We start from the raw sequence: 17,105 nt of genomic DNA on the forward strand, positions 1-17,105 counted from the left end.
AGGCTGGGTTGGGCTCATTTTAGATTGCCCAAGCTGAGCAAGAACAAATTCTAAATGTATCTATACATGCAAATAAGTAAGTACATAAGTACATATGCCTAAATATTACTTGTATAATATTTCCATGTATATTTAAAATGTACATTTAACATTTACACGTAATATGATATGAAATATATATATATATATATTTCTTTCTTTTTTCCATCTTGCTTTAATGCATAACATTACTCAAAAACGATTTCGACGATTTTGTATTATTTTCTCTCTAAATGCTTAAAGTGACATTTGAAAATTGCAGTGCATTTGTTAACACTTGGCAATGCTAAATGTACAAAATAAATTGAACAGGGTTACACAGTATGTGCAATGTTTTACAAACAGTACCCCATAAAAAACACATGTGCACTTTGACTTGGCATCTCCTATCCTTCCCATCAGGGAATCTGCTTTAACTGCTTTAACTGCCGAGAAATATTTACACAGCTTTCCAACTCCCCCGACTGGTTAAGAGAACACAATGCTCCTAAAAATTATCAGCACTGTCTGCCATTTTGATAGATGATAAAGTTGTGTAATGTATAATGTTGTATAATTTCAAAGGTATAATGTTTAAAGGGGCTTGTGTGCTCTATGAAAAAGCCACGCAACAAAATTACTTCTCTGATGCGTCAATTTCAAGAAAAATATCAAGTAGAAAAAAGGAAATCTGCACTCATTATTTGCCAAACCGCTTTGTTCCTGAATATCTCTAACGGAAGAATAACGTTTATCAAAGATACAGATTCAGAGGATACAATGAAAAGCTAGAAAACATTCCCTATAAACAGGACTAATCCCATCACAGTGGTGTGTTGTGTGGTCTGCAAACTCAAAACACAGGCTGAGACCAATCGCCAGATCACGAATGTGAGTTTAATGGTAGCATGGTGGTTGAGTGTGTCTTTAGGCAACAACAAAACCAATGTGCATAATTGTTTTATTATTAAGTCATTTAAATGCATTTTCAAACTTATTTTTCTCAGCCTAAATTTCCCACTATAGAAGTTTGCCCAAGCTGTCTGGGCGTGGTAATGAGAACTGTGAATTAGCTATGATTGACAGACCGCACTCCCACTTTCCACACATTGCTGTTTGTTACCATTGGTTACTCCATGATACGCGATCATTTGGGAGACTGAATTTTCACACTTAGATCGAAGATTTTTTTAACTTAGTGCAGCATATCAACTATTGATAGCTAAGGTAAGGACGCTGACTTATTCAATGATAATTTTTGCTAGCTAGCTTGCCAATTGAAGATAAAAGCACAACTAGAACGTTCTCATGAAAACAAACTAGCTAGCTAGATAATGCTAAATGACTATGACCAGAAATAGACTTATAATCCTTAAAAGGCACTCTAAAAAGTGAACCTAACTTTCAAATACTTCCATTGTCTTGCCCGGAGGCCAGCGGCGCGAAACCATGGGTCACAAGTTGTAGGGGAGGGATAAGGAGAGTGGTTATCTTCGTGTGACGCACTAAAATGCTTACTTCTCTAAAACTAAAGAACGGACATATTTAATACTTTCACCGTGTTTCTCCAATGCCCTATCGTGCAAATTGCATATAAAAACCTAGAAGGTATGACCAACCCCCATGTGACTGCTTTAAGCTTTGCCATTCATTTAATTTAATAAGACTTAAGAGTGTTGGGACTGTGGCTATGGGAAACAGTTGGCTTCAGTTCACCCAAGCAGGTTGGATTAAAGACGGCCGAGTCCCTTAATGCAGAGCACATCCTTGCTACTCACCTGCTGCCAGCAGTTTGCCAGTTTCTACTAATGAGAAATAGGTCTCCCCAATACAAGAGCATAACATAGAGTGGGATTCCATACAAATGAGGATAAAGGGGAAATCCTTCTCGAAATCTGGGAGAAATCTGGGCCATGTCATGTTCTCCAGTGTGGCGTGGAAGACTGCAGCATCACCTGCTGATTTCAGGAGGTTGTGTTGCCATAATGAGCTCACCATGCATATAACCCTGTTCAAGGGCACTGGGTTATGTTTGAGTGACCGGGCATGGAGGCATGACACCAGGCCCACACAGGTACACCATTGTGCTGAAGCAGATGCAGGAACCCTGCATTTCTACAGAGACAAAGAGACATGAAAAACACCCAATTAAGAAAAACTTGTACAACTGGTTACATTTTTGGGATTTCATTTTTGGGGTTGGGAAGACAACCTGCTCTGTGGCATTCCAGAATTTCGAACCACTGTAGTAGAAGACTGAAAAATACTTTCAATTGTGAAGGAAACCCACTTTTCAACTGTTGAACAAATCAACAACACTCTCCATGATGTCAGTGTAGACGGCACCTAAGACCCAAATATTTTTGTTGTTGTTGTGGCTCTACTCCAGCACATTGTATTTGAAATAAAACGGAGCATACAAGATTATTTTGCAGTCCGCTTTAATTCCAATGTATTTACATCCATTTCAGGTGATCTGTGTTGGAATTTCAGCCCCGTTTAAAGCATCGGCCTATTTTAAAGGAAGAAATGTGGGTGACAATGGCTCAGGTGGTAAGAGCAGTCGTCTGGCAGTCGGAGGGTTGTTGGTTTGAATCCCACCCTGGGTGTGTCGAAGTGTTCTTGAGCAAGACACTGTAGGAATACACCAAAAGGCGGAAGTATCCGAGAGGTGAAGGAAACGCGTGTAGTCTGACCAATGCTATTGGAACAGGGTTAATTTAATTTCGTTCTCATTTATCTGACTCCAAAAGATAAGTTCAACTGCTTTTCTGCTCTAACAGTAATTACATTACATTACATTATTGCCATTTGGCAGACGCTCTTATCCAGAGCAACGTACAGTTGATTAGACTAAGCAGGAGACAATCCTCCCCTGGAGCAATGCAGGGTTAAGGACCTTGCTCAAGGGCCCAACGGCTGTGCGGATCTTATTGTGGCTACACCGGGGTTAGAACCACCAACCTTGCGGGTCCGAGTCATGTACCTTAACCACTACAGTACAGGCCGAATACACTCTCGCCATCTGCATTATGTAGGGCCGCATGTAGCCACTCAAGTCAAAAGGCATACACTCCTGTGCTTTCACCTGTGCCGCCCCGGATAAAATAGGAACTGCAAATGTCCGCCAATAGTGTGGCTCTATAAGATTGCGATCTATTTGTATAGACGCGGACGTACCTGTGGCATGTATAGCCTACAATGATACACTTAGTATGTATCTTGTGACGGTACTGGTGTATAGGCGAGTGACCACGGGGTGCAGGTATCCTAGGTTGTCTATGTGTGTTAGGACTGTAAACTGCTATGTGTGCAGTGGTGCGAGCCAAGAGGATGCAGGTTCAAATTAATACAATTTATTAAACAATGTGCATTGCAGAAATAGATTGACAATGTGTTACAAGAATTACAAGTTGTAATATGAATGGCTATATGCAAATAGTGCGCAGGAGATCGTATTAGCGAGTCTCCTCGAACCATTCCACGTTTCCCTCTATATACCCAGGGTTTTCAGGAAAAACAACAAATCATCAAATAAAGACGGAGGTAACAATAATGGTCCTGCTGATGTCATCTCTGTATGTCCAACAAACCTGGTTAACCTTTGTATTACAACTGGATGCAGACTCACAGGTAACTTGCATTACCTGTGGTTTATTCCTACACGATCTTTATTCAGCAACCAGTGTACTACACCATTACTGCCATTTCAACTCATCAGTTCTGGGAGCATTCCACTGAGGTGTCAGAATTGCGCAGAGGCAGCACAATGATGGGAGCAATAGTCCTGTATTGACGAGCACTGTCTTTTCATCAAACCTTGCTGACCCTGTGTCAACATGGTCAACACAGTCCGTTTCCTTTTGGGGGTCTGCAGAGAGGCACACTTATGTAAAATGCCCTACAACACCTAACCCCCAAATGCTCCTGACGAGCTGATTGGTACCTTGCATGGCAGCCAATCGCCGTTGGTGTGTGTGTGTGTATGAATGGGTGAATGAGAAGCATCAATTGTACAGCGCTTTGGATAAAGGTGCTATATAAATGCCAGCCATAAATGTAGTGTAACGATCATAAATTACATACGACTCATTGGGACAGTGGGACATGGAGTGAGGCCCATAATTTCTACAGCAGGACACTGGGCCTCATACAAAAACATTTTCACATCAGTCTAAATTTCCCTTACTTTTTTCGTATGAAAAAACGCACCTAACGTCGGAAAACGCCGCCCAAATGAAGATGCCTTCAATACCCTCAAATGAAAGGCGGCAGTCAGCATTTTAACCTCATCATTTCCATTTCAAACGCAATGTGCTGGAGTACGGAGACGAAATCACAGAAATTGTATCACTGCACAAGTGGTAAATGGTTGGCATTTATATAGCGCCTTTATCCAAAGCACTGCAGAATTGATGCTCCTCATTCACCCATTCATACACACACTCACACACCAATGGCGATTGGCTGCCATGCAAGGTGCCAACCAGCTCGTCAGGAGCATTTGGGGGTTAGGGGTCTTGCTCAGGGACACTTCGACACAGCCCGGGCAGGGGATTGAACCGGCAACCCTCCAACTGCCAGACGACTGCTCTCACTGCCTGGGCCATGTCGCCGTGTCCAGGGGGAGGTCTGTAGATACTTAACAGACCTCCCTCTACATTTACAAGATGAGTGAGGTAGTACCAGTACTAATTTTAGGATCTTTAGTTCATGGCTGGAAAGAAAGTACCATACAACGGATTATGGGGCTTTTCACAGCAATGTAGGTGAAGGCAAGTATGTAGAACCACCAAATTCTTGAGCCTCCCCACTAATTTCTCAAGTCTCCAGGCAGGGCTCTTGAGAAACAGGTACAGCAATAAAGGGCCACTCTGCGTAACTCGCTCGCTCTCCGAGCCAACAGTCTCAGTGACAAGTTGACAGAACGTCGCACGTGTCCGTGCGTGCCCGTCCGTGTGTGTGCGTTCTTCTTTCAATCTCTTAACTGCACATTGTAGGTGTCAAGGATCTCCTTGTCCAGCTTCATCTTGTAAGGTGGGGGGGGGTGGTGCCAGAGTAGACGCTTTGTCTCGGATTCTGGAAACATGAGACTCTGGAAGACCAAATAATTATTTGATTGGGAACTTGTTTATGTAATGTTGAAGGAAAGAGGTCAGTGTGTGCCTGTGTGGGGTGCATGCTGTACGATTAGATATAACCCAGTAAAGGATTTGTTGCATTTTACTATACGTTTAAGTTTCCACCATATATCACTCAGATGTAGGATTATATTATTAGGCGTCATTTACTACAGGACGTTTTGATTATGAAAGGGAGGACCCCCTCTCAGGCTTCAGTTCATGCTTGTCCATCTTGTTGTGTACCGACTCTTTCTGCAGAGAATAAGACTTCTTTCTTGGATATACCAGTTTGTGTGCCTGGGGAGCATTTTTCTCTGCTCAACAGTAGCTCAAATTACTATTATTTTAGATGTTTGAAATGCAGTGAGAGCAACAGAAAAGACAAGTAACACTATTTTACACAACATTTTGAAAATATAATTGCTAGAAGTTACATGACATGCAGAATGTCAAGGCGCTTTAAAGATTCTGTAATGAAATCATGGTTACTGAAGCAAATGTACAAAAGCCTTTTCTTTTTTTTCCTGAGCAAAAAAACTCTTATCAAACTTCACAAACCTGCATGGCAAGATAACTTGGTTAGAACAAAGTATTCATCCTGGCACCTAGGGCACAGTTAAGATGGATAAATAGAAAAGAACCATTTTAGTTAGCCCCATTCTCACACCACTGTACATGGAAAATCACAAAAGCGCTACATTGCTGTAATTCAGATTATCCTAGCCTTCCATGAACAAAACGTTGTATACTGAAGTAATTAAAAGAAATGATAAAAAAAAGGACATTATCCTCTAACATCCAAACAAATGGCAAATAAGCAGGCAGTATCTTCCTAGACTAACAGATCAGAACAGATATCCTACATACAGATGGTGAAGTCAGGACAAGTTCTCTTGCTCCACAGAGCTTTGCGTGCAGCCGGGTAAGGCCTGCCGATGGCCACGGTGCATTGTCCAGTATAGGGGAGTCTCTCCAAGTGTAAATAAAACCGCATTTGTGAAAATGTGCCATGGAAGAGGATGACCCGGAGTGCTCCATGCCAGACGTCCTCTCCTGCCTCTGCGATTCTACACGGAGGAGAGAGAGAGCACAGACACATAAACACAAAAACAACTCCAGCTGACCGACCTCACAGACGCTCACAGTTCTCCAGTTGCTCAACGGCAACTTTAGAATGAATAAGTGTTGAATAGTGTTGAGTGGTTTGTGAGCTGGTTAGGGTGTGTTTTGGAGACGTGATAGAGCACGGGGGGGCTCAGAGACACACTCACAGTGGTGGTGTGTGAGCAGGTGAGAGTGTGTTTGGCATACGCGCTGAAGCTCAGAGACACAGTGGTGGTGTGTGAGCAGGTGAGAGTGTGTTTGGCATACGCGCTGAAGCTCAGACACACTCACAGTGGTGGTGTGTGAGCAGGTGAGAGTGTGTTTGGCATACGCGCTGAAGCTCAGACACACTCACAGTGGTGGTGTGTGAGCAGGTGAGAGTGTGTTTGGCATACGCGCTGAAGCTCAGACACACTCACAGTGGTGGTGTGTGAGCTGGTGTGTGAGCTGGTGAGGGTGTGGTTGGCATACGCGCTGAAGCTCAGAGACACACTCACAGTGGTGGTGTGTGAGCTGGTGTGTGAGCTGGTGTGTGAGCTGGTGAGAGTGTGTTTGGCATACGCACTGAAGCTCAGACACACTCACAGTGGTGGTGTGTGAGCTGGTGAGAGTGTGGTTGGCATACGCTCTGTAGGTCAGACACACTCACAGTGGTGGTGTGTGAGCTGGTGAGAGTGTGTTTGGCATACGCGCTGAAGCTCAGAGACACACTCACAGTGGTGGTGTGTGAGCTGGTGAGAGTGTGTTTGGCATACGCGCTGAAGCTCAGAGACACACTCACAGTGGTGGTGTGTGAGCTGGTGTGTGAGCAGGTGAGTGTGTTTGGCATACGCGCTGAAGCTCAGACACACTCACAGTGGTGGTGTGTGAGCAGGTGAGAGTGTGGTTGGCATACGCGCTGAAGCTCAGACACACTCACAGTGGTGGTGTGTGAGCACGTGAGAGTGTGGTTGGCATACGCGCTGAAGCTCAGACACACTCACAGTGGTGGTGTGTGAGCAGGTGAGAGTGTGGTTGGCATACGCGCTGAAGCTCAGACACACTCACAGTGGTGGTGTGTGAGCACGTGAGAGTGTGGTTGGCATACGCGCTGAAGCTCAGACACACTCACAGTGGTGGTGTGTGAGCTGGTGAGAGTGTGTTTGGCATACGCGCTGAAGCTCAGAGACACACTCACAGTGGTGGTGTGTGAGCTGGTGAGAGTGTGTTTGGCATACGCGCTGAAGCTCAGACACACTCACAGTGGTGGTACGTGGGCCCACGGTGGCGCAGAACCTGCAGGTGCCGGTACTTGGACATAATGCTCTGGCTCTTCCTGAACATGGGCTTCTGCTGGAAGTGCGGGCGTGCCATCAGGTTGTTCTGATTCGGGGGAGAGGGGACGTGTGAACACAGCACAAGCAACACGGTACAGTACGCCCCATAACAGCAGTTCCCCGGCTTTGAGTCACGCGGCAGCCATCGTACCATCAGCGGCCTCTTGAAGTATCCGAACCTCCTGAAATGTCCCGGAGGCTCTGGGAAGGGTCTGCGCAGGAAGTGCGGCGGTTTCCCATCGGGACTGGAGGGACGGAAGCTGGGTCGCTGGAACGGAGAGACGAACGTTTGCTTTCACCCTTAAAAACTCGACACAACGTGCAGGGCATCACCCTCCGGACCGGAGTTGAGTGTTCACGTTGCACCGTGCACGCTGTGCAGTGGCCCAGCCCATAGATCAACATTCATTTCATGCACTGCATGTACGGCAGCGATGGCCTGATGCTCACTATCCAAGCCCAAACATAAGAATAAGATACTTTATTGAAGCCTGTGGGGTAATTCGTCCTCTACATTTTACCACCCATCCTAGTTACTTAGGAGTAGTGGGCAGCCACAGTGCAGCCCCCCCAGGGACCGACTTCATGTCTAAGCACAGTCCTTGATCTAGGGCAATAGCAGGAGCACGCCTAACCTGACGCGCATGTCTGAGTATAAAAAGGTTTACCTGGGGTGGTCCCATTATCTTGGTTGGCTTGGTGGTCAACAAGGGCACGTCTACCTGTCTAGAAATCAAACAAGCAAGACCGTGAATGTGCATGCGTCGCACACAAGTGTTCATATACACATGTATGCACACATGCAAAGTACATGACCGAGCCCAGTGGAATATGTTGGCAGTAACCTTGAATGAGGAAATACAACAACAGTACCCATATTAAAGGCTCCTGAGCCCTATGCAGAGTACACAATAAATGCCACAACTTACAGAAGTGATTCATAGGTACTATATATTTCTGGTAGCATGCTTTTATAATAACTAATAAAGCAGTGCTAGCTTTAAACTATTAATCGCAAAAACCTGTGGACATCAGGGGTATGTATGGACACACCCCTTCATCGGAGCATATGTTTTCAGATAAAAGAAAAGCTTTCATCTAAATTATGCATGTGTATATGAGCAGAGCATTTGTGCAAATGTGTGCAAGTCACTGTGAAGGCACAGGAGTGTATGCCTTTTGACTTGAGTGGCTACATGCGGCCCTACATAATGCAGATGGCGAGAGTGTATGCGGCCTGTAGCGTAGTGGTTAAAGTAAATGACCGGGACCCGCAAGGTTGGTGGTTTGATTCCCGGTGTAGCCACAATAAGATCCGCACAGCCGTTGGGCCCTGGAGCAAGGCCCTTAACCCTGCATTGCTCCAGGGGAGGATTGTCTCCCGCTTAGTTTAATCCAATCTGGATAAGAGTCAAATGCCATTAATGTATTCATTTTCGAGAGAGCCTTAGAAGCATATGCCGGCATACCTCTTCAGACCGCTGTACCGCCCACTCTGATCACGGGAGGAAGAGGTGAAGTTCTGAAGTTTGGAGAACCGTTCGTTCAGTGTGATGTTTCCGTGGGAATTGAAGAAGCTCTCTGGTTGGACGGAAGGGAAGAATGAACAGTTCACCGGTTAAACCAAAGCCCATAGAGAGAAAGTCGTGCCACCTCCATTAACGGAAATGGAACAAACAAAAACAATGCAGACGTATAATTTGACCACTAGGGGGCAGTGTGATACGGAGCGAAATGCTATACAAACGTCACAGTCTATTTAAAATATTTTCCGGTAACTGGAGTATTATCGTCATTGTTACACAATCTAATATTCATAAATACATAATTATAAGCAGATAGACAATCAATGGTTGTTTTATGATCTCACTTTCCAAACATTTCCACCATCATTGAGGCTACACCGCGCGACTGTCCACTAGCCAACTAAGCTAGCAAGTCAACTAAGCAAACTAATACAGTAGCAAAGACGAATTGAGGAACTCTGAGAATCTCGGAGATCACACAGACCGTAATGATAATTGCATAATTAGATACGTTCAAATACTTATGCAGGGTTACATTGTAGGTACTTTAGTCTGAACAATTTTATCCTTACTTCTCGAACAGACAGACAGACAGAGACACACACACACACACACGCAGACACACACACGCAGACACACACACGCAGACACACACACGCAGACACACAGACACACACACACGCGTAGACACACCTGGTCTCGGTTTCAGAGCACAAACCTTTGACTTGGTGGACTAACATGATGAGTCCCGGGCCAAAATCACCTGTGGTTTGAGTCTTCTTGGCTCGGTCCCTCCAGGGGGCACTGTTTTTTTCCTCGGGCCTGGACCCCAAGCCCCGCCGGGACACCGTTACGAGGTCCCAGGAGAGCTGCCGATCCGAGGGGGAGGAGCTACGGCAAGGGCAGGGGTGTGGCACAACACCACGGACAAATGAGGTGATCCGCTCACAACAAATTTGCTCGATTTTTTGAATGAAGTGCAATACTTCCCGTCCGGTTTTTCATTTAAAAACAAAACAAACAAAAAAAAAACAATACTACAGTCATGCTGGAATGAAGCATTCAATTCAAGAACACATTTCTGAACTTGTCTTTGCCTTAATTTACAAATAAGACAAACCGCTAAAATTGCTTGTGCAGATCAAAAATTTACTCAAGACAACATCGGAAAGAGAACACATGAAAAAGGAACATTCTGGGCGTACTTACGAAGAGGTTCTACCGTCTCCATGCCTCTGTAAGTAACACGCAGCATTTCACACAGAGCAGGACGATGGAGAGCAGTGGACCTCTTTTCCTTTACTGCGGCTTTAGGGATATGCCGACATGAGTAAACGATGAGGCGCCCGAGTGAAAACTTCGATTTGCGTTCGGATATCCAACAACGCTCCTCGGCTCAGAGCTTAAATCGCGTAGGGCTGTAAGGTTATCCAATCTCCTGGTAGACAGTTTGACTGTGGTGTGCGCAGCAGCAGAACGGAACACTCGTTTGATTATGCGTTTACATCTCGTTTTGCATGGTCAAAGAGATTGCCGAGGTACTTCCAAAGAAATTGTTCCATCCGCTTCGATCCCGAATGGTCTGAGGCTCAAGGCCTGAATTTGCTGCAGTAAAATTTGGGAATTCAAATTCCTTGCTCCACTTAAGACGCGTCAATGACTTTACAAAAAATAAAAAATAAAACATTTTATTCAGACTTTTTTGGACTGCAATCCTGACAGAAATTCTCAGCAGGACTTGAGTCTGACAAGACTGTGATGGACTTAATTCCTCGGTAGACTTCAACGAATGGATTTTCTTCAACAGATTCAGATCTTCAGATAGTTCATAATTATCCAGCAAACTCCCAATTCTTCAGATAGTTCATAATTATCCAGCAAACTCCCATTTCTTCAGATAGTTCATAATTATCCAGCAAACTCCCATTTCTTCAGATAGTTCATAATTATCCAGCAAATTCCAGTCCACCCAATCCATTTCATTCACTTCAGTCAATACTCTTAAGTGACATCTACTGCACTGACACTGGCCTCAAGCCAGCGATGGCCCAGTGAACATTAACAGCGGCCTGTGCTTTAGCAGTGCACCCCCTGGTTCCTGCATTAGGAAGCGTGTATGTGCTCTGGGCAGGACAGTAGGACAACTGAGCAGCTTCTGTTCCTCTTCTGCTAACGGAGAGTGTCGATGTCCGAATGGGTCTGCAGCAAAATTAAAAGTCAGCGGCTGCTGTTCTTGATGCACCGTAATCAAAGGACAAAAGCTCCACCTGCTTGGCTGCTTTTTATGCCTTCATCTTCTGTATGACTTAAATTTCCAGTTTAAAAAAAAAGATTTGTCATGGAGAAATAAGACCGCATTCAGCCATGCTGACGACCATCAACGACCTCCACGTTATTCCCACATCTACGGATTTCACAAGGTAGCATAGTCATGCTCTTTGTCATCCACTGCACATTCTGGCCCATGTCAGGCTGATTTGACAGTTTTGACATCTAAAGGTCCTCCTGCCACTGGACACTTGCGTCTCAAGCACACAGCTTTGCTCTCCTGCACTATGATCATCCAGGATAAGACATTTTGATTTATTATTTTTTAAATTGGCAGTGTATGGTTGTCATACGTTGAATTATTTTCCCTGTTGTCCTATGCATCCTTGTTGCCATCTTTATTGTCACAGGGCGACTTGAGTTCTCTTCCTCTTTGTTCCTTTCCCATATTCCACACAAGTGTTCATCCAGTAGGATTTTCTAATTGAGAAGGAAAGGCTGAAGCCAGTGGTCTTATTCACTCTTCCTTCTTCTCTGGCCATTCACATCACCCCCCCACCCCCCCACCCCCCCACCACACTCTGCGTTGACATTTGCTCCAGAAATAAGCAAACTAAGTCTGTAAAATGGCTTCCTTTTCATGTCAAAGTGGTTTTCTGAAGCGAAGGGGGAGGGTTGCGAGATCAGCGCACTTCCTTTTTAACTGACCTATGAGTCTTCCGGTACATTCGTCTCTGACATTTAATGAGGAAAAAAAAAAAAACTAACCTCAAAGGGATTAACATATTTATGCTGACTTGACCCCTTTTCCGTTTTACAGTGATCGCTTTTGCGGTAAAAGCATTGGCGATGGCCGGAATCGTTCCCACCTCGAGAGGGGACTTGCACCGTCTTCATTTTTCCGGACACGTCAAATAACGCAACAGGAAAAAATAAAAAAGCTGGACTTGAGTTCAGCCTCAAGTCAGCCTCAAGTCAGCCTCATGCCCCGTCCCCAACACTATGGGAAATACCGTACCTGTGAGTGGTCAGGGTGTGACGCGTGTCCACCTTGATGGTGAGCGTCTCGGTCTCCTGGGGCGAATCGCACGTCGTGTCCGGAGGACTAGGAATCTTGTGGGGCGCCGCCTTCGGGTTCCTCTTCTTCAGGGCCCGGGCCTTGGCCGCCTCGGGCTGCTCGTTCTGCAGCGTGACGGCGGACCGGGCCTTTCTAACGGACGGACACGGCTTCTCCTCCTGCTCCTTCTCCTTCGGCGGCTGCGCCTTGGGGTGCTTCGGCTTCGGGGCGGGCGGGGCCTTGGGCTTGTCCCCGGTCTCGGACTCGGCCCTCAGCTTCCGGCCCTTCAGCAGGCGGCTCTTGTCCTTGAGCGAGAGGCTGCGGCCGCCGAAGACCTTGGCCCTCTGGAAGCGCTGGGGGGTCTCCCGCGCCCGCTTGGCGCAGCGCTCGAACTCGGGGCTCGCCGGCCGGCACTCCGGATGCTTCCTCTTGGCGGGTCGCCCGACGGGCCTCTCCTGGGGGGGGTGGTGGTGCGGGTGGAATCGGGGCGAGGCCGCCGAGGGGCCGGGGCCAGCTTTCCACCTGGGGGACCTGTACGAGTGGTGGGGGCTGCCCTCCTCCGCCCACTCCACGCTCCTCCTGCTCTCCTCCATCTCCCTCTCACTCTCACTGTGCCTTCTGGCTTCCCGCTCAGTGGACAACCTACACACCCATCACAGAGAACACAAACATCTCGTTACTGCAGCTTGGGCAGCCTGAGGACGCTCCACAGGGGAATAACGCCTGTGCTAGCTCCTCCCCTTTTTTCCCAAACATGCCAGAACATACTCCTCCCATGTACTGTACAGGCAGACCAATGGGCTTCATCCCTTTATCAAAGGAACCCCCCAAAGCAGCAGGTAACCGCTACACCAAGCCGCTGTGTACACTGTACCTACTCTTATAGGTACTGCCACTGTACCAATGGTTACCCTGGCCCCCGTGTGCGAGGCCTAGATGTATGCTCTGTTTGGATTTTGCCGTTTTAATTTATTTTATTTGTTTGGGTTTTTTTTTTTTAGCCAGCCTGCAATGCTGCTTCGTTCCTGTACCTCTCTGGATAAGAACCCCGTCTGTGAAATTCCTGGGACTTCCTCTGGGGAGAGTTTGAGAACCTGCGCTCCCCAGATCGGGGGCGAGGGAAGCCCCCGTTCCAGCGTTCCCCTCGGGGCGGCCGGTCAAAAAGCCTCTCTCCGGGGCTGCGGTCCCTGCAAGCGCCATGGTCGCGGCTCCTGTCCTCTCCCGAGGGCCCCGGACGCCGGTGGGCACCCCTGTACGGACCGTGGTGGGCCATAGGGGACAGCTCCCTCAAGCTACCGTGGAAGTGGTGAGGCGAGGGGGGTCTGGGCCCAGGGTGGGGCCCGTGAAGGGGCACCCGCGGGGAAAGCCTCTTGTGGGCCGGGGGCCCGTTCCCCGGGGCCTGCATGGGCGGTCGACGATGGGGCGGCGGCGACTGGCTTGACCTGGGGGGAGAGAGCCTCCTGTGCCCGCGGTGGGGCTCCGGGGAGAGGTGCTCAGTCTGGGGGCCGTAGCCGTGGAAACGCCCCTGCGCCTGGGGACGCCACTGGCCGAGCGGGCGATGGAAGTGCTGCGAGGGCTCCCTCCACTCGTCCGCGAGCCGCGGCTCCTTGTCGAAGTAGGGGGGCCGGCCCCGCTGGGGGCCCCCGCCCCGGGGCTCCCGCCACGGCAGAGCCTTGAATTCGCGGAACTCCCTCTGATCCCTGGAATGTGAGCCATAGTGATCCATGCGATGCATTGGGCCGTAGGACTGGGAAAACGGCCTGTGCACCGGAAACAAACGTTATTCAACACGCATCAGTCCGAAAAACAACACTTTCCAGTTTAAAAGCACTAAGTAACGGAGTGTCCACAGCATTTAGTATGAGCAACCGTTTGAGATGTTCTGTAACAAAATGCTATCTTAGAATGAGGTAGTGTCAGAGTACTTGTTGGGGAAACCTGTATTTCTGAATCCATTAGAATAAGCTTGCACATTAAAGCGCACATTGTAATGAAGTGCATTTTTATAAATTTTGGTTTCACCATGTAGAAATGACAGCAGTGTTAATGCATAGTCCCCTAAAGATGAAAGTAGTCATGTTTAGTATTTTGTTGCATATCCTTTGCATGCCATGACTTCTTGATGTTTGTGACCTATCAACGTCATCCGGATATCTAATTTTCAGGCTGTCCTGCAGGCAGTACTAATACTCTTTACACGTGAATGGATCGCAATGGGAATTGGGGGGGTGGGGTGGGGCTAGATTCAGCTGCAAATTATGCTAATATAGTATGGAACACATTTGTTGGTTAAATGGCTTTAAGTCATCAAGGGGTCCAAGGTATCAAATGAGCCTCAAACCACTGTGCTGCCAGATATTTAGTAGTATCCCTTTCATATCTCCCTTTCCATCATTGAAAAACGCTCACTGGCATGTTGACTATGCCTGTGTTTATAGTCCTTAAATTCGGGTTTCAAAATAAATATACAGTTGACTGCCACTTAGTACCAAAACATTGTATAGCTGTACAATTCAAGCGCACTGATTGAAAATTGGTTCTAACCGCCACAGCCAATGGCGGGGGGTGGAGGGTGGAAATAAACAGTGTTGTGGTTTGAGGGTGCTTGTTGCTGCAATTAGAAGTGGGAAAATACCTATTGTACCTTCAATTAAGTTAGCTAGCTAACGTTACTTGAAGTGCCTCCCTGAAAGTCTCCCAGGCGGCCAGTCTCCTAATCACGCATACACAGCACATTGACTTACCGGTGTTTTTGTCGAGGAGATCCAGAATAAGGCCTGACCATCTTCAGCATATAGCTGGCTAGCTAGCGGAAACGTATTCTAGGAGGGCGAAATGGTCAAATCGGTTATAAACAATATGTTCTCAAAAATATAGCTAACGTTACTGAACGGACATTTTGAGCAATATAACTTACTTCGCACTACTTGCAACTTAATCCAAACAAATGCTAAAAACTGGTTAGATGTAACCAGCTAGCTAGTAGTAGCTAATAAATACCAATGTAGAGATGTTGATAGATAGCTAGCTAGCAATATTGCGGTTTGATCCGAAATAAATTCTGGGATGCCAAGTTAGCTAGTCTAACGTTAGTAAAGAAACTCTCTCTTCCCATCCAGAATATAACTTAGTGGTTAGCAATAAACTAGCCAACTCACAAATCGAGTAACTTTCATTTCGAGTAAGTTATCGCCAACAGCCAGCACCAGAAAACTAGCCCACTAACTAACGTTACCTGTTAATAGCGAGTTATTTTATTACTAGTCTAAGCGTTATGGACACACACACACTTTGACGCAAACTAGCTAAGTGTTAGCAAACGCGAACTAACGTCAATTCTTAGCTAGCTAGAAGAGGGCAAGCTAAAGCTAGCCAACTTTAACCGGATGCGTTACCTAGCGAAAATAATGTTGCACCCAGTATGTCCAAAAACGCAAATAAGCAACATGCCAACTAAATCACTAGCCTACATGTCAACTGACCCAACGTTAGCAACAGTTATCCAAGTCTCCATATTACAACAGCACAACTCCCAATTGGGCCTACAAAATGTCTCCTTGGCTTACGGAGAGTAGGCCTCAAAATGCTGGACAGGCATTATGTCAGCTAGATATACCGCTAGCAGCTGGTTGGTTCCCCATGTTTGGACTGAGCAATTGTTAGCTAGCCTCGCTAGCGAGATCATTTCAAAATGTCGATTCGACGTTCCTTTAAAATTAAAATCACACAATGTAATATCGCCTTACCTCAACACAAAATTATCAAATACTCTAGATACGTAGGTCTCGAAAATACTTAACGACAAACTAAGAGTTGTCAATAACGTTGTTGCAAACTAGTCCACCTTCGGACCTCTAATGGTGGAAGAAATCGCAGACGGAGATAACTATCGATTTCAGAAGTATGACGTCAAGCCAGCGCTAGACACAGCCACCCCCAAAAAAAAAAAACTTCCGGTAATCTTAAGGACAGAAAAACTACAAATAAAAGGCTATTTTAATTATATTTTCAGTCGCACATATTGGAATATAAAATAATTGCAACAAAATGTGCCTCATGCAAGAACATTTTCGTATTATCATAATTCATTCTCTTACTTTTTTCATACGAAGGGCTAGTACGAGTGTACCACATCGGATTCAACAAAACTTTTTTGTTTTTTGTTGACGGAGCATAAACAACTTGGGTGCATACACCGCCACGTACTGTGCTGAACAGTATTATTTCTCAGCTCGGTTTATTTATTGGAAAAACTCATCGAAACGAACGCACCTAAATTCAGACAACTGTCCAAGAGTGCAAGATTTTTTCAAAGATATGGATACACAATGCATGTTTTGACCAGGCGGCCAGTTTATTTTGGATAATAATATTTGTGTTATACTAGGCTCTAATCATTATAATCATACATATTAATGAATGCCTGGTATTATGCAGTTGTATTATATTTAATTTGCTTTAATATTCATTAACACATGCATTTTATTTTTAACCATACAGTACCTACCATACTACCCGTGTCGGCTCTTGAGCGCTAAATCGAGCTGGCAAAAATGATTCCCTTAAACGAATTATTGGTCTTGACCCGTTTTCAATAATTTTCCTTGATTAACAAGTTTGCCATTGGTGTGAATAATCAATTGGCAGGTAAACACATAGAGAGATAAATCGATTCAATTACAGACACTTCGTC

General features: G+C 46.0%; 1 protein-coding gene across 3 annotated transcripts; it reads right to left on the bottom strand.

Moving 5' to 3' along the window:
- Positions 1-5,535: 5,535 nt before the first annotated feature.
- LOC133132977 (serine/arginine repetitive matrix protein 1-like) lies at positions 5,536-16,323 on the bottom strand. 3 transcript variants are annotated; one of them, XM_061248835.1, is made up of 10 exons: positions 16,159-16,323; positions 15,157-15,234; positions 13,444-14,172; positions 12,374-13,054; positions 9,851-9,978; positions 9,031-9,142; positions 8,230-8,287; positions 7,713-7,829; positions 7,487-7,607; positions 5,536-6,208 (listed from the first exon to the last, which is right to left on the bottom strand). In XM_061248835.1, coding segments are annotated over exons 2-10 (1,998 nt in total). In that variant the 5' UTR covers positions 15,207-15,234; positions 16,159-16,323; the 3' UTR covers positions 5,536-6,206. The 3 variants fall into 3 exon arrangements, with proteins under 3 accessions (XP_061104819.1, XP_061104817.1, XP_061104818.1); XM_061248833.1 differs by having other exon boundaries at positions 9,806-9,978; positions 16,159-16,322; XM_061248834.1 differs by lacking the exon at positions 16,159-16,323 and adding an exon at positions 15,330-16,150 and having other exon boundaries at positions 9,806-9,978.
- Between the last annotated feature and the right edge of the window lie 782 nt (positions 16,324-17,105).

This window comes from Conger conger, chromosome 7 (assembly GCF_963514075.1).
Source record: "Conger conger chromosome 7, fConCon1.1, whole genome shotgun sequence".
NCBI lineage: Eukaryota > Metazoa > Chordata > Actinopteri > Anguilliformes > Congridae > Conger > Conger conger.

Coding starts and splice junctions, on each gene's coding strand:
- LOC133132977 (XM_061248833.1), bottom strand. CDS start 15,206: ATGCTGAAGATGGTCAGGCCTTATTCTGGATCTCCTCGACAAAAACAC. Junction 8,288..9,030: donor CGGTACAGCGGTCTGAAGAG/GTATGCCGGCAT, acceptor TTTGATTTCTAG/ACAGGTAGACGTGCCCTTGT. Junction 7,608..7,712: donor ACTTCAAGAGGCCGCTGATG/GTACGATGGCTG, acceptor CCCCCGAATCAG/AACAACCTGATGGCACGCCC.